The following is a 22932-nucleotide window of genomic DNA, read 5'->3' as shown; positions in this document are numbered from 1 at the left end:
TTAAAAAAGTGCTTTTTTGTAGTCTTCTTTTTGCTATTTTGTTCCCTTGTTTGTATTGTGCATTTTTTCTTTTCCCTGTTTTTGCCCTTGTTCTCATCAGATGCCTTTTAAGTGACACCATCAGCCCATGCAGTGTGATGCTTTTAAGTGAAATCAAAATCAGAAGGCAGATGCCTTCTGCTCTTTCCTCCCGCTTTGTATGTATCTTTACTTATTTATTTAGACTTATATATTTATTTGCTATTTAGTTTTGGACAGGAGTGAGTGGTGTGAAAGCTCAGAGATAGATGAGGTTAAAAGGAATAAAGAACTGAAAAAGCCAATGCAAAATTCCTGAAAAAGCCAATCATAAACAGGGTTAGGAGTAGAGAAGCAGAGTCCAGATTGTCATTAGTCACAACACTTATGTCACACTGAAATGCAAGACCCAATGAATTTGAGATGGATTAATTCATGACTATTAAAAACCTTGAACTGCTCTTTGAAGCCAATCATCAACACAAGGTAATGGTTCTTGTATGCAGCCAACAGAAACATAATGTATAAATCTACATCTTAACATACGATGACAAGGTTACTTACAGAAGCTGCACTGCTTAGTTAACCACAGAGTCATCTGATTACTGTAATTAAACAAACTAAAGCATTTGTAAGTCCTATTTTAACAACAAAACCTGTAAGATGCAAAAAGCACTTATCTGTCCCTTATCTCTTATGGCAGACCCAGTTCACATCCTTCACTCTCTGCAACCAACCTCTGCATTATGCTTCTACAATGCTCCTGAATACAGTATCATTTAAGTAATTCATTGGGCAGTTCCCAGCTGTAGTGTCATAGATACAATAACTTTAAAAATGACTCATGAAAAATATCTTCAGAATTTAAAGTTTTGCTTAGCAGCAATATGGGAAGAATCAGCTAGGAGACTGGATACTAAGGCGTTACTCCCATATCACTGACTGATGTCAGGTTCCAGCTTTGAGGTCCGCTATGATATTTAAGGAATATCATAAAGTCAGAGAATCCAATGAATTTCTCTTAGAAGTTTCATTCAATACTTTCCATATAGCAATACAATTTTATTTGGAAAATGAGTCAAGAACCTAACAAAAATAAGGCATTAAAATGAATTTATGTATGTATATATATATCATATATAGCTATATATTTAGGTAAAGAATCTATTTGCATTGTGTACTTCTCAGATACAATAACACTAAAAATATGCTCTGGGTAACATCAATGGGTCAAATTCACCTCCTTTACCTTCAATAGTGTTGCACCTGCATACAGCAATGATGGATTTGACATCTGGTCCTTCTCTTTAATGACTATACTACATCAATTCAGGGAGTACCCACTGAATGTCAGATATTACACCATTATGAACTAGGACATCTGCTTGTTTTTAATATTACAGTAAATAGAGTTTATTGCTTCTAACGACCAAAAAGTACCTTATAAAGATAGCATAGATTTTGAAAACACATTTGTTATACTGTATTATGGACCTTGGAACACTTGGCAGATCAAGATCATTAAATTGTTTTCTTTTTCTTCATATTTTGCTGTTTGCATTTTGCTTTGCTGATTGCACATGCAACTAGTGAATTTAACTCTGTGCCAGAAGTGATATGTTAAAAAAAAATAAAAAACTTACTGTTTTGTTTTGTTTTACTGAAGTCAGGCATGAGTGGCATGCAGTAGTTTTCAAGGGAAAGCAAACGGACATTCATTTCCAAAGGATTTATAATCTCCATGCACATGTAAAATGTCTGTTACAAAAACCATTAATATTTGTTAAAAGTGTGCCCTTTTGCATCTTTTTTTACAAGTGTACATGCAATTACCTGTCAGAGCTAAATCTATTTACAAAATTTAATACAATACATCTTGTAAAGTGAATATTACATGAAAGGCCAATGTTGATTGTTGCTTTGTAACACTGTACAAGATTAAAAATAAATAAGGCATTATAATACAGGTTTATCACAAATTAAAAAATGTTGTTTTTCACTGTAATACAAAACTCTAACTCGAAAGGACGGTATGGCTAAATAGTCCTCCTGTCTGCGTAGAATGCATACACAAACCGTACTTGCTGATGTCGAGAAAATGCTTTGCTTCTGCTAAGAGCCAATACTCCACAAATGAAAATGGTTCACACTACTTACTAATGTACTCAGACTCCTCGAAGCGCTGACATGGCAGGTTATGTCCTGCTTTCTTACGGTGCCTCTCAAGTACTGTCTTTTGCCTTACAACTACACTACAGGCAAAAGCGGGGAATAGACTCAGGCGCATAATCTACTCTGGGCTACAGAGACGTAAAATAGTGCCTTGGGACCAGCTTGGCAAAGCATCACCATAACCCAAAGCAGATTTTTGCCTAGAGAAGTTCAAATCCTGACTTTCCTCAATGTGCTAATCTCTGGGTTATCCCTGCAGGCCTTGCAGGTCTGTAAGGAACAGAGGTTCAGCCCCAAGGAACTGAAGGTTTTGGCTCTCAATCTTACCCAGAGAAAGAAGTAAGTGCGAGTTTTCATGTGTTTTGGCAAATACCATGGAGCGCAAACTGTCATAGCGGGAAGCTGCTACGAAAAAGCATTGTACAGGCTGGATGAAACAGCTTTCACTGCAAATGCAAAATATTTGGAAACACCTAGCCAGTAATTTAACTGAATGCCAGTTTGTAATCTCAGCAGTAGAACAGTAATTAAGATAAAGGTAGCATAGAAACATTTTGAAATCAGGACCCAAGACAGTAAAGTAAGTTTGAAGATCTCTGATACTTATACGCTTATATAAAGAATGAAAATAATTCATTTATTACTATTATCTTAAAGAGAAAACGTGCAAACTGATGAGAGATATTGTGCTTGCTACTGACAGAAACTGACATGCCGTAATGGCATCACTTTGTTGTAGGGCTCTATCTGTTACTTGTTTCAAGATAGCAGCTGCACAAAAGATTAAATAGAAATGCCAGAGACCTTTCTGCCCGTGATATACCCACATAATTACCCTCCATTATAAGTGAGGGCCCTTGGGGCTCCGTGGGACAGAAGGGACCCCTTGCTGAGGCTACAGCAAGATCATCTAGTCAAAAGTGACAAAGCTTGAACAGAAAGTTTAATGAATGCAATATAGGAAACACCTTTGCATGCGTTCAGGTGGGCAAATGCTACCAAACCCCAACAAAATCTTTCAGATTGCTTTCATGGGTATTGGAGTGTGCCAAATATTACCTTCAGCCAATTACCAAGAGAGATGTCAGGGTCAATGTCTTAGATTTGGCAGATAATGTGCATTTGTGGGGTTAGCAGAACTATTATCATCATTACTCTTTCCTTTCCTTAAAACTTGCTAAAGTTACCAAAAAATGCAGAAAAGAAGGGAAATTAAATCTGTAATTTAAAGCTATCATACAAGAGTCAAAATAAAACAAATATACACAAAACAATGAAGAAAAAAGTATATGATTGGCTAGGCAATCATAAAGTCAAGACTACAGTTTTATTATATCAAAATTTCAGGGGGTGTTTAGTCTTCCCTGCTGGAACAGCTGCTAAACACTTTCTATCAGTTTTGCATTGCTATTTATTAGTTTGTGTCTTGGCTGAACATGTTCATGGTTCCACACTGCTCAGTCCTGTGCTAAAAAGAAATAGGAAAAACATAGTTTTTCCCATGGTCAAAACAGCAACAATATCAACAAACCCAAAAATGTTAAGGACAGGACTCAAGCAAACAGTGGTTTCACTAGCACCCGCTAATCTTTTAAAAATTTTAGGTGGATGATCCACTTTTACCTTGCTTCACGATCTCCCACACTAACCTTACTCCAGAAGTAGGCTGGGAATGAGTTTCCAGCTTTTGTGTTTCTATGATGGGAAGGTGTTTATCAAGACCTAGACAGAGTACAGAATAATTCTTCCAGGAAAACTGCTGTTGGTTTGACACATCCATGTTGCATTTTTTGAGGCATCTGCCAAATGCCATTGCATTGTAAATTGGCTTTGCAGGACAGTCCCAAAAATATCAGCAAAGGGAAAAAATCACTGTCAGGTAGTGAAGCTTAGTGAAATATGAAAGAATGGGATTATACCTCTGTTTTGGACCCATTCAAAGAGTAACAAAAAACACTCTCATTGCAAGCTTTCTGCAGGGAGTTAATGGCTATATTTTCCAGCGTGATCTTGTGCTACTTGACCTACACGTAGGATACAAAAATGTTTGTGATAACGGTACACATTAAAACAAAGTTTGATTAACATCAGTGAAGCCCATTGATACGTAGCTTATGCAACTTGGGATCTCTGTGAGTGGAGTTAGATAATTAATATTATTGCACTTAGTACTTCCTATTTTAGTTAAATATTTAACTTACTGCAGGATTATGTGGACACCATTTGCAAATAATTAGGCAAATATTCATTATTTAAATTTATCTTTTATGAAGGTATTTAAATAAATATCTTTGAATGTCTCAAAAGGTAAAGAAATTCAGGGACTTTCTGTAGGTCAGCCAGGGTGCATACACACCTAGTGCAGCCAGGAATCAATCCTCAGTTCAATCCTTCAGGAATCAATCCTTCAACTCCCTCTAATCACAACACTAGTTTTGCCAGTTTTGTAATGAAGCACCAAGCTGACAGTTATTTAAAAACCCTACTGAAGACCTGCAGAATCCCATAGCACCCTGACATGGCCATATGGGAACTGAAAACTACAGCTTTTTTTTTAATGCTTTGCGTCTATTGACATAATATTTTTCTGTAGTTTTAAAATAGAAACAGTGATTCTTTAAAATAAAAATAATAAAGAATAATACTAAAAAAAAAAAGCTGACGGGAGGAGGAATTGTATCCAGAATCCTCTTTCCACTTGAATCGGTTAACAAAATAGACCCTCTTAATGCCAAGGTAACACATACGACATGCAAGTTGTCAACTGTATATTGCAGACAGCTTCAGCATTACTAATTTTTTTAAAGCTAAATGGAAGTTTTGCTTTTTTTTAGACAAAGTAAAGTTTTGCTTCTCTTTTGGGAAGCAGCAAGGCTTTACAGCAGTAGTCATGTGGCGGTCCACTGATGGACCACCTCGCCATCCATCCTTGGTGGGATGACCTGGGGCTGCTCTCACCTCAGCTACAGAGCTGCACACCATATTTCCCATCCAGAGCTGCATTTCAGGATGAAACCCTGCACATTAGGATATGGGCTGCACTAAAACTAGTCAAAATATGTTCCCTTTTATGCAGATGAAGAGCAGCCCTCACTCTCTTAGCAAGCAAACAACAAGCTTTGCTCATTTGGGCAAAGTTTGACTGTGCTTGTTTCTCAGAATTATACCTTTCTGTAATTGTACAACTTTGAAGAGTTAGCCTGGGTAAAATCAAGACATAATAAAACTGTGGCATCAATTAACTATCCTCTGCTGTTCTGAAAAAAAGTGGCATTGAACATAAAACAGGAAGGACTGTTTCTATACTCTGTAAGTATATTGCTGTGCTGGGAGGCTGGCACTTTTGTCTCACACAGAATCAAATGATCTGTGAAGAGGTAGCAACTTCTAAAACTTTAACAACTTTTTTTTTTTTTTTTTTTTTAATTGCAGGAATAGCTATTGCGATCCTGACAAATTTTAAGCCCTGTCATTTATCTACTTCATATCCTCATGTTATGATTTTGAATTTTTTCAAAGTTCTTGGAGCATGCAAATAAATAGAAATTAAAAAAATACATTGGTTTATCAGTTACCGAATCCAGCCATAATCTGTCACTGATAAGTTTTCGTTGCTTGAATTCAAGCACTGGGAGCATAGTTTCTTTAGCTCTTGCTATAGCCCCGAAGAGCTTCCAGCTGCCCTACACTCCCAAGTTAGATGCAGTTTTGCTAATCTTAGACCCAGCAGTGCTGGCTAGAACAGGAAAAGAAATCTCTTTGCTTTGTCATTGCAGGTGGATGTGTAAATAAATACTTTTTTATATTTTTATACACAAATCTCTATTAAGTCTACATAGGAGTGCTTGTATATGTGCATATATAGATTAAAACATATATACAAACACACTGTTTGTCTTGGTGTATTTTTTTCATATATCCTTTAAAAATGCCAAGAAAATATTCCTTATTTCCAGAAAATCAGGTTTTGACATTTCCTAACAGAATTGTTAGCCCTTATAGGTTCCATCACAAGAGTTCATTACACAGTCTCCCAGTTCTCTTTGGTTGGGTTGTATTGGTCCTTAGATAATGCCATGGCCTATGCCCTCTTGGTGAAAATTCAGGCAACCACTGAACTCCAAGTTCGTTGCAAATGGCACAACCAAACTGCCTTTACTCTATGCCTCCTTCACAGCTGGCACTGAAGGAAGATAATGTAGTGTTTGATTTGTGTGAGTAGTGGATGCTTGAGCTGCTTCGAGCCCAGCTTTGGTAGGAAAGCCAGCGACCGAGGACACTGAGGGGCAGCTGGTTCCCAACTTTGTTTGAATGTTTGCTCTCCCATAAGGGTACATTTTCCGCTCTAAGTTTAAAGACCGTGTTTGTGAATTATTTCCATTGGCCTTTCCTTCCAGGAAATAGGTCAACATTTCACCTTTTCCCTTTACACTGACTTTACCCCGGCACACAAATTCATAGCTGCACCTCTTTAATATCCGCTGAACTTCTTCTGTCACCTGAAGACAGAAAAATAAAAGATCTATTAGGTTTTTCTATTCATACAAGGTTAATCCCAGAACTGTTCAAACTCTCCCCACTTCTGTTTCATGAAACACGTGGAGCTGAATGAACAAGTAGCTACTGTTGTTCTGTTGTCTTGGTTTCACTGAGAATTTTCTTAAGGAATTAGGTATACCAAACTGGAATCAGAGAGGCAAAACTTTTGATCTTGAGTTAAATAATTATACAGTCAAAATAAGCCCTCTCCATCAGAAATATGTAACCAACTTCTCTACTGCTGGAGGTTGGTTCAACTTTCTGCAAGAAATAGCGTGAGAAAAAAATAGGTATTTCAGATAAAGGACCCCAAAAAGTTCATTGAGATTTTCAGAAGCGCAGCCTCTGAAAGTGCAGCTATTGCTTCTAGCCAAGCTCTAGTAGACCAGTAACGTCCTCTGTCTCTGTAGCCCCTCTGATCCAAAGTATCCTAAAAATTTTTAAAGTTACATAAAATACAGCAGGGCGCAAGTGGACATAGATCCCTTCCTTGTAGTTTTTAGTCAAGCAAAATTCCTGCAGCTCAAGACCTGCCCATACACTGTTGGAGTTCTGAGGGTTGCCTCCAGCTGCATAATATGTATCAGAGAATTAAATGTGAAATCTGTTTCTTTGGATGCAAAATGGATTCACTGCCTCCAAGTAGTGAAGGGAAGTAGTGAATTATGATGGGAAATAAATATATGTCTAAGGTCTGAATCATCTAGAGAACGTGAGAAGCTGAATTTTCTAGGCAGTTTTGAAAATGTAACAAAATATGAACCAGAAGGTGCATAAAGCTTGCAAAGTGCTCTCAGAATGCACTCACCTGAATTTTCCCCTGAACTCCAGTACTATCCATTCGGCTGGCAACATTTACAGTGTTCCCCCAGATATCATATTGCGGTCTTCTGGCTCCAATGACTCCTGCCACTACAGGGCCAACATTAATACCTAAAATCAGAATAATAATGCTTTCATTAGTCTTTCAAAAATGACAGCATATTATCTGAAAAAAAAATCACTGCTGTAAATTAGATTGAACACAAGTGCCTCAAGATTTTTCCTGGTCATTGATTATGTTAATATACATTAACGCTATTTGGGCATTTTGGGCGTTTGGGATTTGTAAGGATTTTAGAAAAAAAACTAATATAATGTTCCTGGAAATGCAATATGATAAGACAACATAAACGTTTTGCTCATCTGTGGATTTTACTTTTTGCATGTTTTAAAGACAAGAAAAGGAAAGTAGTGGCAGCGCAAAGTTTATCTGTGGACCAGTTCAGGAAAAATTGTTAGAAAACTCTAATTGCTTCCGATGACTTCTGCCGTGGTTGCCTATTCAAAGCCTTCAAATGGGGAATATTCCAAGCTAAACAGAAATAGTGGTCTGGGGAGCCACAGAGTTGGGGTAAGGGAATCAGGTCATATTTGATCATCAGTACTGGATAGCTCAGGTGTTGCACTGAAGTAGAGAGAACCCTGGAAGTAGAGAGAAGAATGTGAATATGGCTCTAGCATCTTTCTTAATAAACACAATGTTCACTGTTACGATTCTAAAAGATTTTGGTTCCCTATTTGATAAAATAAAAAGAAAAAAGGGGACATTTCCCTTTCTCATGTGTCCTGAAGAACTGCAGGTGCCAAATACTAAACGGCCAAACACTACATGGGGCTGTGTGCAAGGCCTTTCCCAGGCTAGTTGCATAGAAAAGGGGGAGAAGATATTTGTACTATCTCTGCCCCAATGTAACCTGGGAAAAAAAACAGTTATAACACAGTTCTAGGGAGAATTGGGGATCTGTAATTACTTGTCATTACTAGAATGCGTGGGAGAGTTGTATAACTCCCTTATTGCTACCCCTGATGTCTTTGGTTTTTCTCAGGACTCCATGGCTAGCAACCTCACTTTTCCCCCTGGCCACATAGTTCTCACAATTCCAAACCATGGAAGTTTATATAGAGAAAGCCCGGAGAAAACCATCTGTGTTAGAAAAATTAGTGAAATGGGAACAGTGCTACACCATTAGACAGGAACTGGATGGATGGAAGTGAACCCGAGAAATAACTGGGAGAAACAACTCAGAAAGGTAAGATATGAGATAACATATAGAGTATGCAAATTTTGTGTTGTGAAAAACAGAGGATTTGATTTTTTGGAAACAATAGTGGCCATTCATAAAACAGCTGGGGAGACTGGCAAAAAAAAAAAAAAAAAAATCAAAAAAAAAAAGAAATCAAAGGGAGAACTTTTCAAACTATATATCTAACCCTAGAATTCAACAGGAAAGTTTCTTTGACCAATATCAAGAGTTTTTTTTATTATTATTATTATTTTAATTTCAACAAAATGAAATATGCAACCATATATGGAAAATATTCATATATACTAGTATGCCCTTATCGCCCACTGGATCTATCTGGATGGATCATGTGTTATAACTTGTGAGCTACAGATTTGGCCATATTTCTCTTTCAATCAGTCAATTAATATTTCAGTAGTTATATGAAGCATAGAAGTGTCAGTAGGAGCTGTTGAGAGTGCTTTCTGCCAGCACAGTGCAGTAACTTGGGGACTAACGCATGTCAAGGATTCAAAAACTTGTGTGTGCTTCTTAATCTCAAGTAACTACCTAACTACCTTAGCAAGTCTCTTCTCTCTCCTCCTGCCTTCTCCAACCAAAAATTCCTTCCAGGAACTATACAGTATAAGAATAAATCCTCAAAACTGATGCCCACCATTCAGCCTGCTTATCTTCTATATGGATGTACATGTTCCACTAAAGGAGGCTTTTCAGCTTTACTAAAGAGTACAGAATGGGCAATCCTTAGCAGGGAGCACAGGGAAAGCCAGCAACAACAGTGTTCCCCTCACGCGATTATCGTAGAAATGTGACTTACCAACTCGTAGGACAAAGTCATTGTAAGACTGATAGTTGATTTCATCAAGAACGTCAAACATCTCTATTGCAAAATCTGCCAGTGTACTCAGATGGGCATAAATTGATTTTTTAGCCTAAGTACAAAATAATGTTGCACATTAGATTTGCATGGTAGAGAGAGACAATTTAAATAATGAACTGAAAAGCAATGACAGACTCAGACTGAAAGGCTTAGGAAAGGCAGCAAGCCTATTTTGCTGATGTTGAAGGGGAATTTTTGATGGTGGCTAGAGCTCAAGCATTCTTTTTTCAAGGACTAAATTCTTTCTTTTCCTCTTTTTGGATTCTGGGAAGAATGAAAAGCAATGTTCCCATGGTAAAGAGTTTCTGTTGCTAGAGAGCCGCAGATGTTTGTTGTGAGCATGGCAGGGAATAAAATCTGCTTTCTAACAGAACTGCTTTGCCCAATGATTATTAATAACTGTAGTTTCTGCCCTCTTCTCCCTTTCGGGCTTTTTCTAGCTCTTAGTTCCATGGGGGTGCATGCTGTTCCCATTGACAAAATTCCTGTTAAGTTTACTCTTGTGAGAGGCAGAACACCCCTATTTGCTTTCCTTTCCAGACAAGCTGAAGCGATTTGTTATGAAACATACGTAAATGAATGATGGCACATGGAACCATATAAAAGGATTATGAGGGACCAAATGAAATGTTAAGAGTATCAGGCTTAAAATAAATCACAAAGAAATATTTTTATTTATACTGATGGTCTAATTAAGCTGTGGAATTCATTGTCAGAGGAGACTATGCATCCCAAAAGCTTAGCTATATTCAAAAATACTTAGAAAAAATTATGAAATAAGTATTTGTTACAAATCATTAAGCAGATACTATTTCTAGCTTTGGAGCTCCCAAAGCTGCACGTTGTTTGAAGGTGGAAAACCTTTGAGGTCTGCACATTTGTCCTGCACCCAATGCCCTGCTGAAGGAGCTATGCCTGGCAGGTAAGGACAGGTTATTGGGGTGGCCCTTTGGCCCAGCGCTATAGGGATGCTCTTCTGTTGTGCTCCTATTCCAACAACAAATATGATTTCTTTAACAAGTCTGCAAAGTGGGCTAGAGGTGGGAGATGGTGAAAACAATGCAGGGCCCATGGCAGAGTAGCTGCAGCGAAGAGTTGCCCAATAGGGTTACGGCAGCTGGCAAGAGATGAGAGTTCGCTGGGTTGTTATCATGATAGTGAGATTTTGTGACTGGAGAAGTTGAGAGTGGCTGAGGAACCTGAGAAACAAGTTGCTATTTGATTTATTTGGCTCCACTAGAAGGAGATCCTTCAAGCAGCTGGGAAATTCTAAAAAAAATAGAGTAAAGCTTTAACAAAACAAAACAAAACAAAAAAAGATGAAAGCCAGCCTTGGGCCATTCCCATTTCTTTTAAATACATGCCTGGCTCTCTGGCATTCTGCATCTTATAATGCCAACTACCTCTACTTTTTTTGCAGTCCCAGCAAGACGAAGAAAGAACAGGACTTAAATTTAAAGTTAAAGGAGCTAATGGCCATGCTTGCAATAGAGGTGGTGAATTGGTGAATACAGTAGACCAGGTGAAGGAAGAAGGAAGAGTCTTCATCTTTCTTTAATTGGTCTCTCTATTGCTTTTCCTTTAACCTCTTTGCTGCCTCATGCAAACTTTGGTTTTCTGCAAGACCCTACATGCTGGTAGGAGAGAGGACTGGTGACAAATATGGCATGAATTTCAAGCAGCAGCAGTCTCACAAAAGGGCAACTATCAAGCTCTTCTGAAATCACACTAAAGCCCACTGAAAAATTGGGGCCCTGATGAAAACACAGACTTCATTTCCAAGGGCTCCACATGCAGGAAGAAGCTATAGGTCTACAAGGAGCTTGGTTTGTGTGCTGCTCTGGTGGCTTAACTGGCAAACAAATATTTATTTAATATTTCAGAAGAAAAGCTATTGGAAAGACTCCAGAGAGTGGACTCCTGGCAGTGATCCTCTGGGATTGATGACCCTGGATTACCATGTTTCTAATACATTGCTGCATCCTGAAAACCTAGTGGGAAACTGCGCATGGGAGGTGGTTAATTTCTGTTTCTTTGTATCATACAATCAGTAGGAAAAAGGTCACAGAAGGGCTGAAAATCTAAATTACAATCAAAAATATTGCCTGTTTTCATACAAGATCTTCAGATTTTCCGGAATATGGAACATTAAATAAATTCTACCTATGCAGCAAAGATCAAAATTGTGTGCAATTTATGTTTCAGAAAAAAAAGTACAGCCCTGGACAAGACCTTGTACAGCTATTTAAAATGCACGACTGTGCTAAGCTGGACTAACTCAGCTGATCCTTCAGTTAACAACTATAAAATGCACGAGACCAAACAAATTTAGATTTTGGAACGTATGCTGTCAAAGTTACCCAATAACACACTTGTTTTCAAGACTGTAGTTCAAAGAGCATTTATAGCAGACACACAAGCATGCCTTTGCCTGTTTGGCTGACACCACACTGAACAAAACTCACAGGGTTTTTTTTTTTTTTTTTCTCCCTATCTCAGGATCCGGGAATCAAACATTGCAATGTAAATGCTTTAAAAACTCCTTTTTGCAATATCTAGATTTCTAAGCTAAGAATGATATAAAAAACACCATCTGTAGATGTAGCCTGCACAAAAAACACTAATTGTGTGCAAAATGCTTCAACATGATTCCAATGTGGAATTCAACATGATTCCAAAGATTCGCAGGCCATCTTCTGGCCTTTTTTTTTTTTTTTTGCCTTTGCCCTTTAATTTGGTATTATTTTGCAGTGCTAAACTGTATGAATCAGCTATACCTCTGCAACATACGTACCTGCATATCAGACCAAGGAAGAAACTTCTGGAACTTCTGGACGGACTGAGAGCAGGCACTCCTCTCATTCACATTACAACTATCTTTATTTATTTTTTTATTAATAATTTGCATAATGCTCTGTGTACAGTTGATTCTGGATACCGCTCACAGTGGTTTCTGCTGTTCAAGATGCTGCATGCAAATTTAGGAAAACCCACGACCCAATGTGAAGGTGAGAAACATGCACGGGAGCAGTAATGAGGAGACTTATGGAGAACTGCCTCAGAACCAGCAGCTCTGAAATTACTCTGACTTTTTTTATCATTGAGTATCTTTGACCATGAGGCAGCAGTGTGCCCTCGTGGCCAAAAAGGCCAATGGGATCCTGGGCTGCATTAAGAAGAGCGTCTCCAGCAGGTCGAGGGAGGTGATCCTGCCCCTCTACTCAGCCGTGGTGAGGCCGCATCTGGAGTACTGTGTCCAGTTCTGGGCTCCACAGTACAAGAGGGATGTGGAGCTGCTGGAGAGAGTCCAGCGCAGGGCTACAAGGATGATCAGGGGCCTGGAACATCTGCCCTATGAGGAGAGGCTGAGGGAGCTGGGCCTGTTCAGCCTGGAGAAGAAGAGAAGGCTGAGAGGGGATCTAATCAGTGTATATAAGTACCTCAAGGGAGGGAGTGCAGAGGACGGGGATGGTCTCTTTTCAGTGGTGGCCACTGATAGGACTAGAGGAAATGGCCGGAAACTGAAACATCAAAAATTCCATAGGAACTTAAGGAAAAATTTCTTAACAGTGAGGGTGACAGAGCACTGGAACAGGCTGCCCAGAGAGGTTGTGGAGTCTCCTTCTCTGGAGATCTTCAAAACCCGCTTGGATGCAGTCCTGTGCCACGTGCTCTAGGTGTCCCTGCGTATGCAGGGGGGTTGGACTAGATGATCTCTAGAGGTCCCTTCCAACCCTAAGCATTCTATGATTCTATGATTCTATGATTCTATGAGTAATTAAAGCAATAAAGAGAATGGAGCAGTGGATAAAAAGAAGAGCTAATTTGTAAGGGCTGGGATAAAATGTCATGAGGTAGCTAGTGTTAAATTCCTGTCTGGGATGAGATTGTAGGGGGATATTTGCTATGACTGTAGGATGCACCCAAATTTCAATGTAAAAAATAAAAAAAAGAAAACTCCACACAATTTATTGTTCATGTGTTTGTTTAGCAGCAAAACATGACATCTAGATCCTTCCTTGCCCTGCATCTTTCAAGGTCATCTATGATGCCAGGCTTAAAACACCACTAATCTGATTTAGGGACTTTTGACACCAATTTGCTGAGAATCCAGAGCTACAGGCAATGAAATCCCAAATCTAATCTGATGAGCAGCAGGCAGGATGGCAACCTTTATTTTCAGGCTAAGGTTGCTATTTGAATTTATGATTTAAGCTGTTGCAGAAAATTAAAACAGATGTACATAATCACATACTACTCTGGAAATTGGAGAAGCACAGTTTGTTCACCACAAATTACAGTTCAATAAAATCTACTTACCTTGGTTCCCGAAGTAGGTACAAGTCCCACAGCTGCCATATATGTGCTTCCAATTGTCTTGATCTTTTCTATGTCCTTATAATATTCTTTGTCCATAAGCTTTGTTTAAAACATAAAACTGTTAAATATTACATAATATTTTAGACAACCAACCACAGTTATCAGTGCACAGTTGATTAAACCATATTATTTCTGGTATGTTAAGGTATTCTCACCTTGAGGTCATTGGGAAAATTACCAGTAACTCGTATTTTAAATACTTAGATATTAGAGGTACTTGAGGACAGATTTAGGTGCCTAAAAGTATAAAACAAACTCTTAGAGAGGGGCATTGGGCATTAACTCTCACTAATTAGGAAGTTCACAGATTTATTTTATTAAGAAATACTAATTCTACAAATAGTCTTTGTTTGCAGCAGTCTGGTAGTCTGGTAGAACTGATATTGTCAAAAGACAATGAATTTAGACCTTACCTCATCAAAATCAGCAATAATCTCATTTAGCAGGCGTAAACACTCCACTCCCATATTATTGCCATCTAGTTCGATGTAGAAATCATTGAAATTTGGGATGGAAGCAAACATCACTCCCACTTGTGAATATGACTGGTAATAAAGGTCCTGCATTTCATAAGCAGATATATTTTTATTTTAAATAAATAATCTAAAACAGACAAGAGTATTATGATATCTATTCTAGTGCTAAGCAATGAGAGATGCTGCTTTGCTAGCTAGAACAAAAGTGTTCAATTTTGCTAGAAAGAAAGCCAACAAGGCAGGCTCCCTACCTTGAAAAACAGAGATCCATAAATTATCAAAGACATTTAAGTCAGTCTAGTGGGTTTTTATGGCTTAGGTTGGGAAACATTGACTGAAAATGTAGCAGGAAATAGAAAGTCCAATGTAGTAGGTAATAGAAAGTCTGAACAGTTTTAGAACTTTTATTGTATGAGAAATTTCACTAGATTTTCCCAGTTTAATTTTAAAACTAAAATAGGAGACAGAACAGTGCTTCTTTTGTTTTTGTGTTGCCTTTCTTTTTCCTCTGTGGTACTGTCAGCCTTCCTCCTTTACCTCTTTCTCCTCTGAGTTGCAGAGTTTTGGATTAGACATTAACCATATAATGTTGTTTTGCATTGTAAAGCTTTTGCATAAGAATCCAGAGAGGTCAAAGAAAGAAAACTCACTCTTCTATGGTGCAAATACCCCTGGTCAAACTCTTAAGCACAGAGACTCATCGCTTGGAAAAGTGGCATCACAGTCATTGTAGCCATACCAAATACTACAGCCACTCTACAAGAACTCTGGCTTGACAGTCCTGAACCAGTGAACCATTGCTGCTTTTAAGATTAAAGCTACTGTATCTTTCTTGAGGGGGATACATCCCCTAATTTTATTCTTAAATTGATGAGTTTTGTAATGGAAGCCTTGACTTCATTGAAAAAGGCTTTGCTCATTTACATGTAGGCACTGAGCTGCACTGATGTTAAATGACACAATATTCACTTAAACAATAATTTACTAAAATCTTTCCTAGAAGGGCACTACAAAGAAGGAAATAATCCTGATCTAATTTCTAAATACAAGTTTTTGCAAACCCATTCATTCTAACATGAATGCTATTTAAAAATTCCAACATTTTCTTGAAAATATACAGTTGAAAGTTGACCTAAGCAACATGTGGTCACAACCTTGCACATTCTCATGTATTTAAATTTTATCTTCTCTTACCATATTCCTTGGATTAGACATAAGAAAATGTTGTGCAACATGCGCTGGCAACAAGTTGAAAAGAATTCTTTTATTATCCAGCTTAACTCTCTCCATATCGTCTCTCTCTTCTTCTGCCTGTCGGGACAAAGGAAAAAAGAAAAATCTTTCCAAAAAGCAAACAGTTACTTGATACTACAAAATAATCTATCTATTAATCCAAAGCAAAATACTTATAAAGTAGAGTAGGAACAGTAGCTTTAAATGAGAGAACTGTTTTATAATCGAATATGCTTAAGAAAAACATGCAGTTTTTAAAATGATTTTGATAGAAACAACATGCATTTCTAGAGGTGACTTTAACTACCCTGGTACTTGTCATGAATGCATATACAATTCCTGTGCACAGGGATTGCTGTGGACAAAGGTAACAGGAATTCTGCCATTCTTGTGAATGATGATATTTGGAAAGAATATCTGGGAGTTAGCAAATTTGGAGGCTCTGGTGTCATATTTAGGTGACCTGACTCAGAGAAGTCATTGAGAACTGCAGGCCAGGAAGCAATAATTATTATTAAACAAACAAAGAAACAAATAAAAATTTCTAGGGATTGCACATGGGTGACCTAGCTTTGCAAATTCCAGCCTAGACCTTAATAATCTCTTTCCAAAAATTACTTTTCTAGAATCTATTCCTTATTATCAGAGTGAATTTTGCCTCCCGAATTCTCATTTTCACAGAATCCTCCTGGGCAAGCTCCAGAAGTGTGGGACAGATGAGTGGACGCTGAAGTGGATTAACTGGCTGGATGGCAGAGCCCAGAGGGTGGTGATCACTGGTGCAGACTCTAGCTGGAGGCCTGTAGCTAGCTGTGTGCCCCAGGGGTCAGTCCTCAGTCCAGTCCTGTTCAATTTATTCAGTATGGCATCCTGGGGTGCGTTCAGAAGAGTGCCTCCAGCAGGTTGAGGGAGGTGATACTGCCCCTCAGCCCTAGTGAGGCCAGATCTGGAGCACTGTGTCCAGTTCTGGGCCCCCTAGTACAAAAGGGATGCGGAGCTGCTGGAGAGAGTGCAGCACAGGGCTTCAAGGATGATCAGGGGCCTGAAACATCTGCCCTATGAGGAAAGACTTTAAGAGCTCAGCCTGTTCAGCCTGAAGAAGAGGAGGCTGAGAGCGGACCTGATCAGTGTCTATAAGTACCTCAAGGTAGGCAGTGAGGAGGATGGTGCTGGCCTCTTTTCAGTGGTGGCCACTGACAGAACTACAGGAAACAGCCAGAAACTGAAGCATCAAAAGTTCCACAGGAACTTAAGGAAAAATTTCTTAATGGTGAGGGTGACAGAGCACTGGAACAGGCTGCCAAGAGAGGTTGTAAAGTCTCCTTCTCTGGAGATCTTCAAAATTCGCTTGGATGCAGTCCTGTGCCACGTGCTCTAGGTGACCCTGCGTGTGCAGAGGGGTTGGACTGGATGACCTCTAGAGGTCCCTTCCAACTTTAAGCATTCTATGATTCTATGACATTTATGCAATAGCTGGTAGCTCAAAAAACAAGGCAGGTTACTATGAACATGCATAAAAAGGAAACATCACAGGAAGACGAGACATCATTTTTAACATTCTGCTTTTGCTTGTGCCTGTTTGGTATTCATCGCAGCTAGGTCAGTTTGCAGAGCTTGCTGCATTTGTAGAACTGCAGTATTTTAAAGCATCCTTCATTTTTTTTTTCAGACTTGGTGATAAAATTTAACATGTTCTTTGATACTCTAGCTTTCCGCATCAATATGATAAGCACCCACTGCCTTTTCTATACAGCCAAATAACATAACAACTTATTATTTAACAACGCGGGGAACTTGTTGCACATTCTGTACTCAAGGAGTGATCTGAATAGTGGATCACCAGAAAAATGAGGTGATTTCAAATACGCATAAAATGCTTTAGCAATGCCACTTGCTAAAGAGATACTTCATAAAAATCCAGTGTTTCAATACAGCTAAAAAAAGAAATTGAGCACCAATGCTTCAGAAATATCATTTTACCTGAAGGGGGCACTAAAACCAAAGGAAAAAGACCCAAGAAAATAGTTTCTGTAGGGCCAATTTTTAAACATGGAGCACAAGTCAGTCTTGAAATTATGATCTACAGATTGCAGAAAAATATTTTGTATAGGTGTCATGAATTAGAAAAGACTGCTGAATGATATTCTAGTTTTCCCTAAAGACTGTGACAATCAGTCATGGCATGCAATTTTTCTATTTTCCTGCCCTGACAAATCTTGTGTAAGCAACTCTGGTTTTGGCAGCTTCTTCACAGACTTGTTATTTATATTTATTTGTACATTTTTTCCCTTAATTTTCTTAAATAATTAATTTTCTTGAATAATTTATATTAGTAACACTATCATATAAGTAAAGTACTCCTATATTTGCTATTCTGTATTCCTCTCCCATTGCCTCTTTAAAAAAAAAACAGACTTTGAAAGTCTGTGATATTCAGAAGAATTAAATTTGGCATAGAATAGAGGTAACAGAAACAGCAACAAACTACGTGACCCACGGAATGTGAACAGTAAGGACACAAATAAATGTTTTAGCAATTTGCAATCAATCACAAAATGTATTCTTCGAGATGATGTGCATCATTTGAGATCAGTTCCGGCTGTGTGATCTAGATGCAAGTGACTGCAAAAGACAGTAAGTTTTGCTTGAAAAGTATCATTTAAACTAAGTTTTGCTTTTCTAAGATCTGCTTTTTCTCATAACACTTTTTTTTTTTTTTCTGATGCAACAGTAGCTATGTGGGCTAAGATAAAGTTAATGGAAATCATTTTTACTCGGACCTTAGCTCCTGCTCGCTGAGCATAGACAATCTATCTATACATTCCTATCTTAAAGGCATTACTTTCAGGATATTTTGGATGTTTTAAAAATTATTTAGTTAGTACTAGACTGGTGTTCAGGATGGCTTCTCGTAAGTCTTTTATGCAGCACCGGCTGGGAGAACTGAGTCTTCATCTCTATCAGCAGTTTGTGGAATTTAGTGTTTGTGCAAAGAACCTGCAAGCTCCCCCCGCTAAAGTTGAAGAAATTCAGCATGGTCCTTGAGGGTGTTTCTAAAACTTTGACTGTGAAAAAATGTAACCAAGTAAAGTCAATATTGTTCAGAGAAAAGTAATACTAACGTCACAGAGAAACATAGCAAGGGGTATTGCTAAAGCATTCACGAGGACCCTGGAAACCATGTACAACAAAGCTCCTGAAATCCAGCAACTACAGGAAATTCTTTCTCTATATAGTCCCTTTTCGCCTTACCTCCTCTTACAGACTGTTACACAGTTAGTAGCTTGGAACCTGCAAATTGTTCAAAGTCAGTTTGAAAATATAGATACTTCCTATTAGCAATGAGCACAGAGGTTTTGATACTCAGGTTCTTATGCCAAAGAACTCAATATGCACAAGGATAATGTTTTTTACCTACTTATTCATTTGAACAGATAAGCTCTGTAAGCACCTCTATAAAATCCATCACAGTAGTATCTCTGCACATTATGTAAATTAGCCCTACTATTCAGTTAATTAGCCCTAGTATTCATTTCTACCTTGTACACAGAGCAGAAAACAGTTCAACATACCTTGCAATATGGTATTCATGTTATTTATCACTCATGGAATAGACTTTCCACGGAGAACCAAGTAGAACAAGGGGGTGGTGCCAAGATCAGTAAAGAGGCCAAGCATCTATCTAGGTCAGTGGCAGCTATGACGACCCCCAAACCCAAATTTCCTATCTACACTGATTTTTTTCTTTCTGATTTTATCATGCAATTCTCACAAGCAAGATGGTATCTCTTAAATGCCTGCTTTAAAACTGAGGAAATATGAAAACTGCAAACAAAGTTACTTCTCCAAAGCAATTGTATTTTATAGGTCTGTGGAAGGAAAGCTGCAATAAATTTCCCATTGTAAACCCCAACAAATATGAAAGGCCTTGAAAGTGTTTCAGTCCAAGAAAATTGTCCTGGAAACATTTGCAAGTAGATTCAAAAATCAGAGAGCATTTTGCATAGAGGAGTATAGGAAAGAGAAGCCTGGTGACTTGCCTGCACAGCCCAGAGGTAGTCCAGACGCAGCTTCAAGTCCACCTGCCTGGAATGCAGTGCTAGAGCACAGGAAAATAGCAAAATGGCTAATATTGGTTCATAGCCATGCATATAAAAGGAGCCACCCCTTTAAAAATGAAAAGAAAGTAAACAGGTTATTCCTTTCTTTTTTTTTTTTTTTAAATTCCAAACATTGTCTATTTTTAATATCAAATCTTCAGTATGAAACCTGTGGATATCCCCCTCGTCACTGGCATTTTTGCAAGAGGCTCATACAGGCAGGGACAGAGGTGACAGTAAATCTGATCAATGTATCATACCAACATTCAGCTTCATGAGAAATTTATGATAATACACATTATTGTAGTGTATGTGCATGCTTTTAATTGGGTATATTAAAAAAAAACTAAATCTCAGAAGCTTAAATGAAATTGGAAGTGGCTGAGGGCTGGCAAAAAACGGAATGGTTTTAACTTTTTTTTTTTTTTCATTTCAAATTAGAATTAAACTGCAGTGTGATCAGCTGAGTTTTGTTAGGACAAAACTACAGAATAACAGGGCAGCAATTACGCATTCCCAAGAACTTATGTCCTGTCCATGAGCATTACCAGATCCTGCAATTGCTGCAAAATTGAGGCTCAAGTATTTCTCAGGAACTAGTGATTATATAGCCCTAATGCAGGCATGGACTGCTAGAGAACAGGTCACAGATAACAGCCGATACTGTGACTGCCTATACTGAAATATTTGTTGCTTTACTCCGCAAGGCACTTACCCCACTGCTTTTCTGTAACCGCTGAGCTCCAGAACAACTATGTACAAAACTGTAACAAAAACTAGGAGGATCATTTTTGGCAGGGAAGATACACGTAGAAATATTGCCAAGGTGAGAGTCCCCACCACGCAGGAAAGGAAAGCATAGTGGGCTGTGTCACATGGAAGTTCATTCATAGTTTTGTTTGTTCCGCCAGGAGAAATGATAACGATGGAACTGCTGGAATTGCTGTTCCAAACCCAAGGCATGCAGCCAACCTGGCAAAGAGCAGGGGAGAGCAAGGGGGAAAGTTAAATGCAAAATAATCAGAAATTCTGTTGCTGTGGATGCTGGCTGTAGCTCCTTCCTAATTGGGAAAATATGCTTTAACAAAATCTCCTCCTTTTCCTGGAACTTGATGCTTGGCTTTAGGTGGAACACGCACTCCTTGTTCGTCAGATGCCAGCAAGGCCAAGCAATTAAAAGTCAGGACTTAGTTAAATAGCTTCCCTTTCAGTGCTCAAGAACAAGTCATTCTAAAGCCAATATCTTTCTCCTGAACTAAAGAACTTCAGTAAGCATTTTATGGGTGAGAAACATTTGTGCACAGATTACAGAAAGAACTGGGTTTGTTTTATAGAAGCTCCAATTTCAATTAATCAAATCTAAAAACATATTTTAATCATTGATGGACAAGCTACGCATGAACAATATCCACCTTAGAACGCCTTCTGTTATGACATGTGATTGAAACATAAGTGTTCACCTTTAATTACCCATGCTACTTCATACATCCAAGGAGCTCTATCTCTTCCCTAGACTGGGAAAGAAAAAAAAAAGTGCAAATTTCTGGGAAATTTGAGGAAAATTTATCTTATTCTTCCAAAGGCAGTATCAGGAAAACACTCCTGATCCATTAGGAAAGCAAGGGAGGAATCTCCGACAAAAGTGCAAGTCCCTGTTTTAATTGCACTCCTTGAAAGAGAGGATAAGAGTTAAAATATAAAGGAGGAGAGTGGGATGGTAATAGGAACCTGATTTTAACGGGCCTCACATAAGCCCCACCTGGTGCTTAAGTATCTCTTTTGAAATGTGTTAAGAAGTGTTAAAAAGGTTATGAAACCTTTTTATTTCATTGTAACAGATGATAATGAAATTTTATGACATGCTGTAAAATTATTGATAACCTAAAAGGTAATTAATCAGTATGTTTTACAGGGAGTTGTAATCATTTAAAAAGATGAGATAAAATAGGAGTTAAATTCATAATAGCCAATATTGTGAAGTAACAGCAGAAAAAGTAAAGTGAAAATTCTATTTAATGTCATTTTGTTTGATGTTCTTAAAAATGCTCTTCAGATTAAAGTCATCTGAAAACACAGGCATGAACAAGATCTTTGTAAATGATGTGCAGTCCACCAAGAAAACACCATCTCCTGAGTAACAAGACAAATGAAATCTCAACACCTAGCTGCTCTCAGAGCTGAGGCTTCTAGAGGCATCCTTTTGCAGGAACAACTAATTTCTACTGATTGCACATTTCTCCTAAGCACTTCAGTGGTTACAGGATATTTTAGCTTCACTAACAAATAAAATTATATTTATGAGGTGTTCTAAGGTAAAAACTGAATGAGCACAGGTCTGCTGGAGGCCAGAACTTCTAATTTCTAGTCTGTGTTCTGATGTTGCCTTAGGCCTTACAATGACTATGTTTCATTTTCATCCTCTTTGGGTGAGAACTGGTACTTGTTTCACTTAGTCAAAGTAAGCAGCAGATGTATCGGTGCAGATCCACGAAAAGCCCTATAATATAACATCACAATATTCTTCTAAATAGCAAAGTATAGAACCCTTGCTCAGATGCCAGCTAGGGTGGAAGCACTGCAGATCTCTAGGCACTTAGCAAGTTAGCAATCACGTGTATGAAAATGTGCTCAGGGCTCTGTGGTTCTCTAACAGCTGGTGTTCAGGAATCCCCAGAATTATCTCAATGACTAATTCTGGTACTGTCGCTTGGGCCATTGGAATTCACAGGTGAAAGACCCATGGGCAGATTTCTGCCAGTTATCCCAGGTCACAGAGATTAGCTTGGGAGATATTCTCAGGGCAGATCCATGGACCAGTGAATACACAAAATATAAAACCGCACTTCAATTAGTGAATCCCCTCATGTAAACTGTGCCTTCCTCTTGCTCAGAATACTCTGCCTATCTCCTGCACAAAGGCATGATGGAGACATCTACCTCCTCAGCAATTCCATTGTTGATTTGCATGCTACTTTTTTGCATGGATTCTTTCTTTTGGAGAAAGAAAGCTTTAATGCTTTAATACATTTAATTCATTAGCATCAGCAGCCACAACACTGCAATGGAAT

General features: G+C 38.3%; 1 protein-coding gene across 1 annotated transcript in view; it reads right to left on the bottom strand.

Annotated features, from left to right (window-relative positions):
- Positions 1 to 6139: 6139 nt before the first annotated feature.
- ADCY1 (adenylate cyclase 1) overlaps positions 6140 to 22932 on the bottom strand; it is a 132603-nt gene continuing 115810 nt past the window's right edge. Inside the window, exons 13-20 of the mRNA XM_088522388.1 lie at positions 20580 to 20836; positions 19801 to 19931; positions 15726 to 15838; positions 14469 to 14615; positions 13996 to 14094; positions 9613 to 9727; positions 7538 to 7662; positions 6140 to 6689 (exon numbers count right to left, since the gene is read on the bottom strand). Coding sequence (XP_088378514.1) covers positions 6351 to 6689; positions 7538 to 7662; positions 9613 to 9727; positions 13996 to 14094; positions 14469 to 14615; positions 15726 to 15838; positions 19801 to 19931; positions 20580 to 20836 — 1326 coding nt within the window. The 3' untranslated portion in view covers positions 6140 to 6350. The remainder of the gene's footprint in view (positions 6690 to 7537; positions 7663 to 9612; positions 9728 to 13995; positions 14095 to 14468; positions 14616 to 15725; positions 15839 to 19800; positions 19932 to 20579; positions 20837 to 22932) is intronic.

Source organism: Tinamus guttatus, unplaced genomic scaffold (genome assembly GCF_059628265.1).
Source record: "Tinamus guttatus ecotype Peru unplaced genomic scaffold, ASM5962826v1 Tinamus_guttatus_pri_ptg000151l, whole genome shotgun sequence".
Classification (NCBI taxonomy): Eukaryota; Metazoa; Chordata; class Aves; order Tinamiformes; family Tinamidae; genus Tinamus; species Tinamus guttatus.
This window is presented reverse-complemented; position numbering and strand designations above follow the sequence as displayed.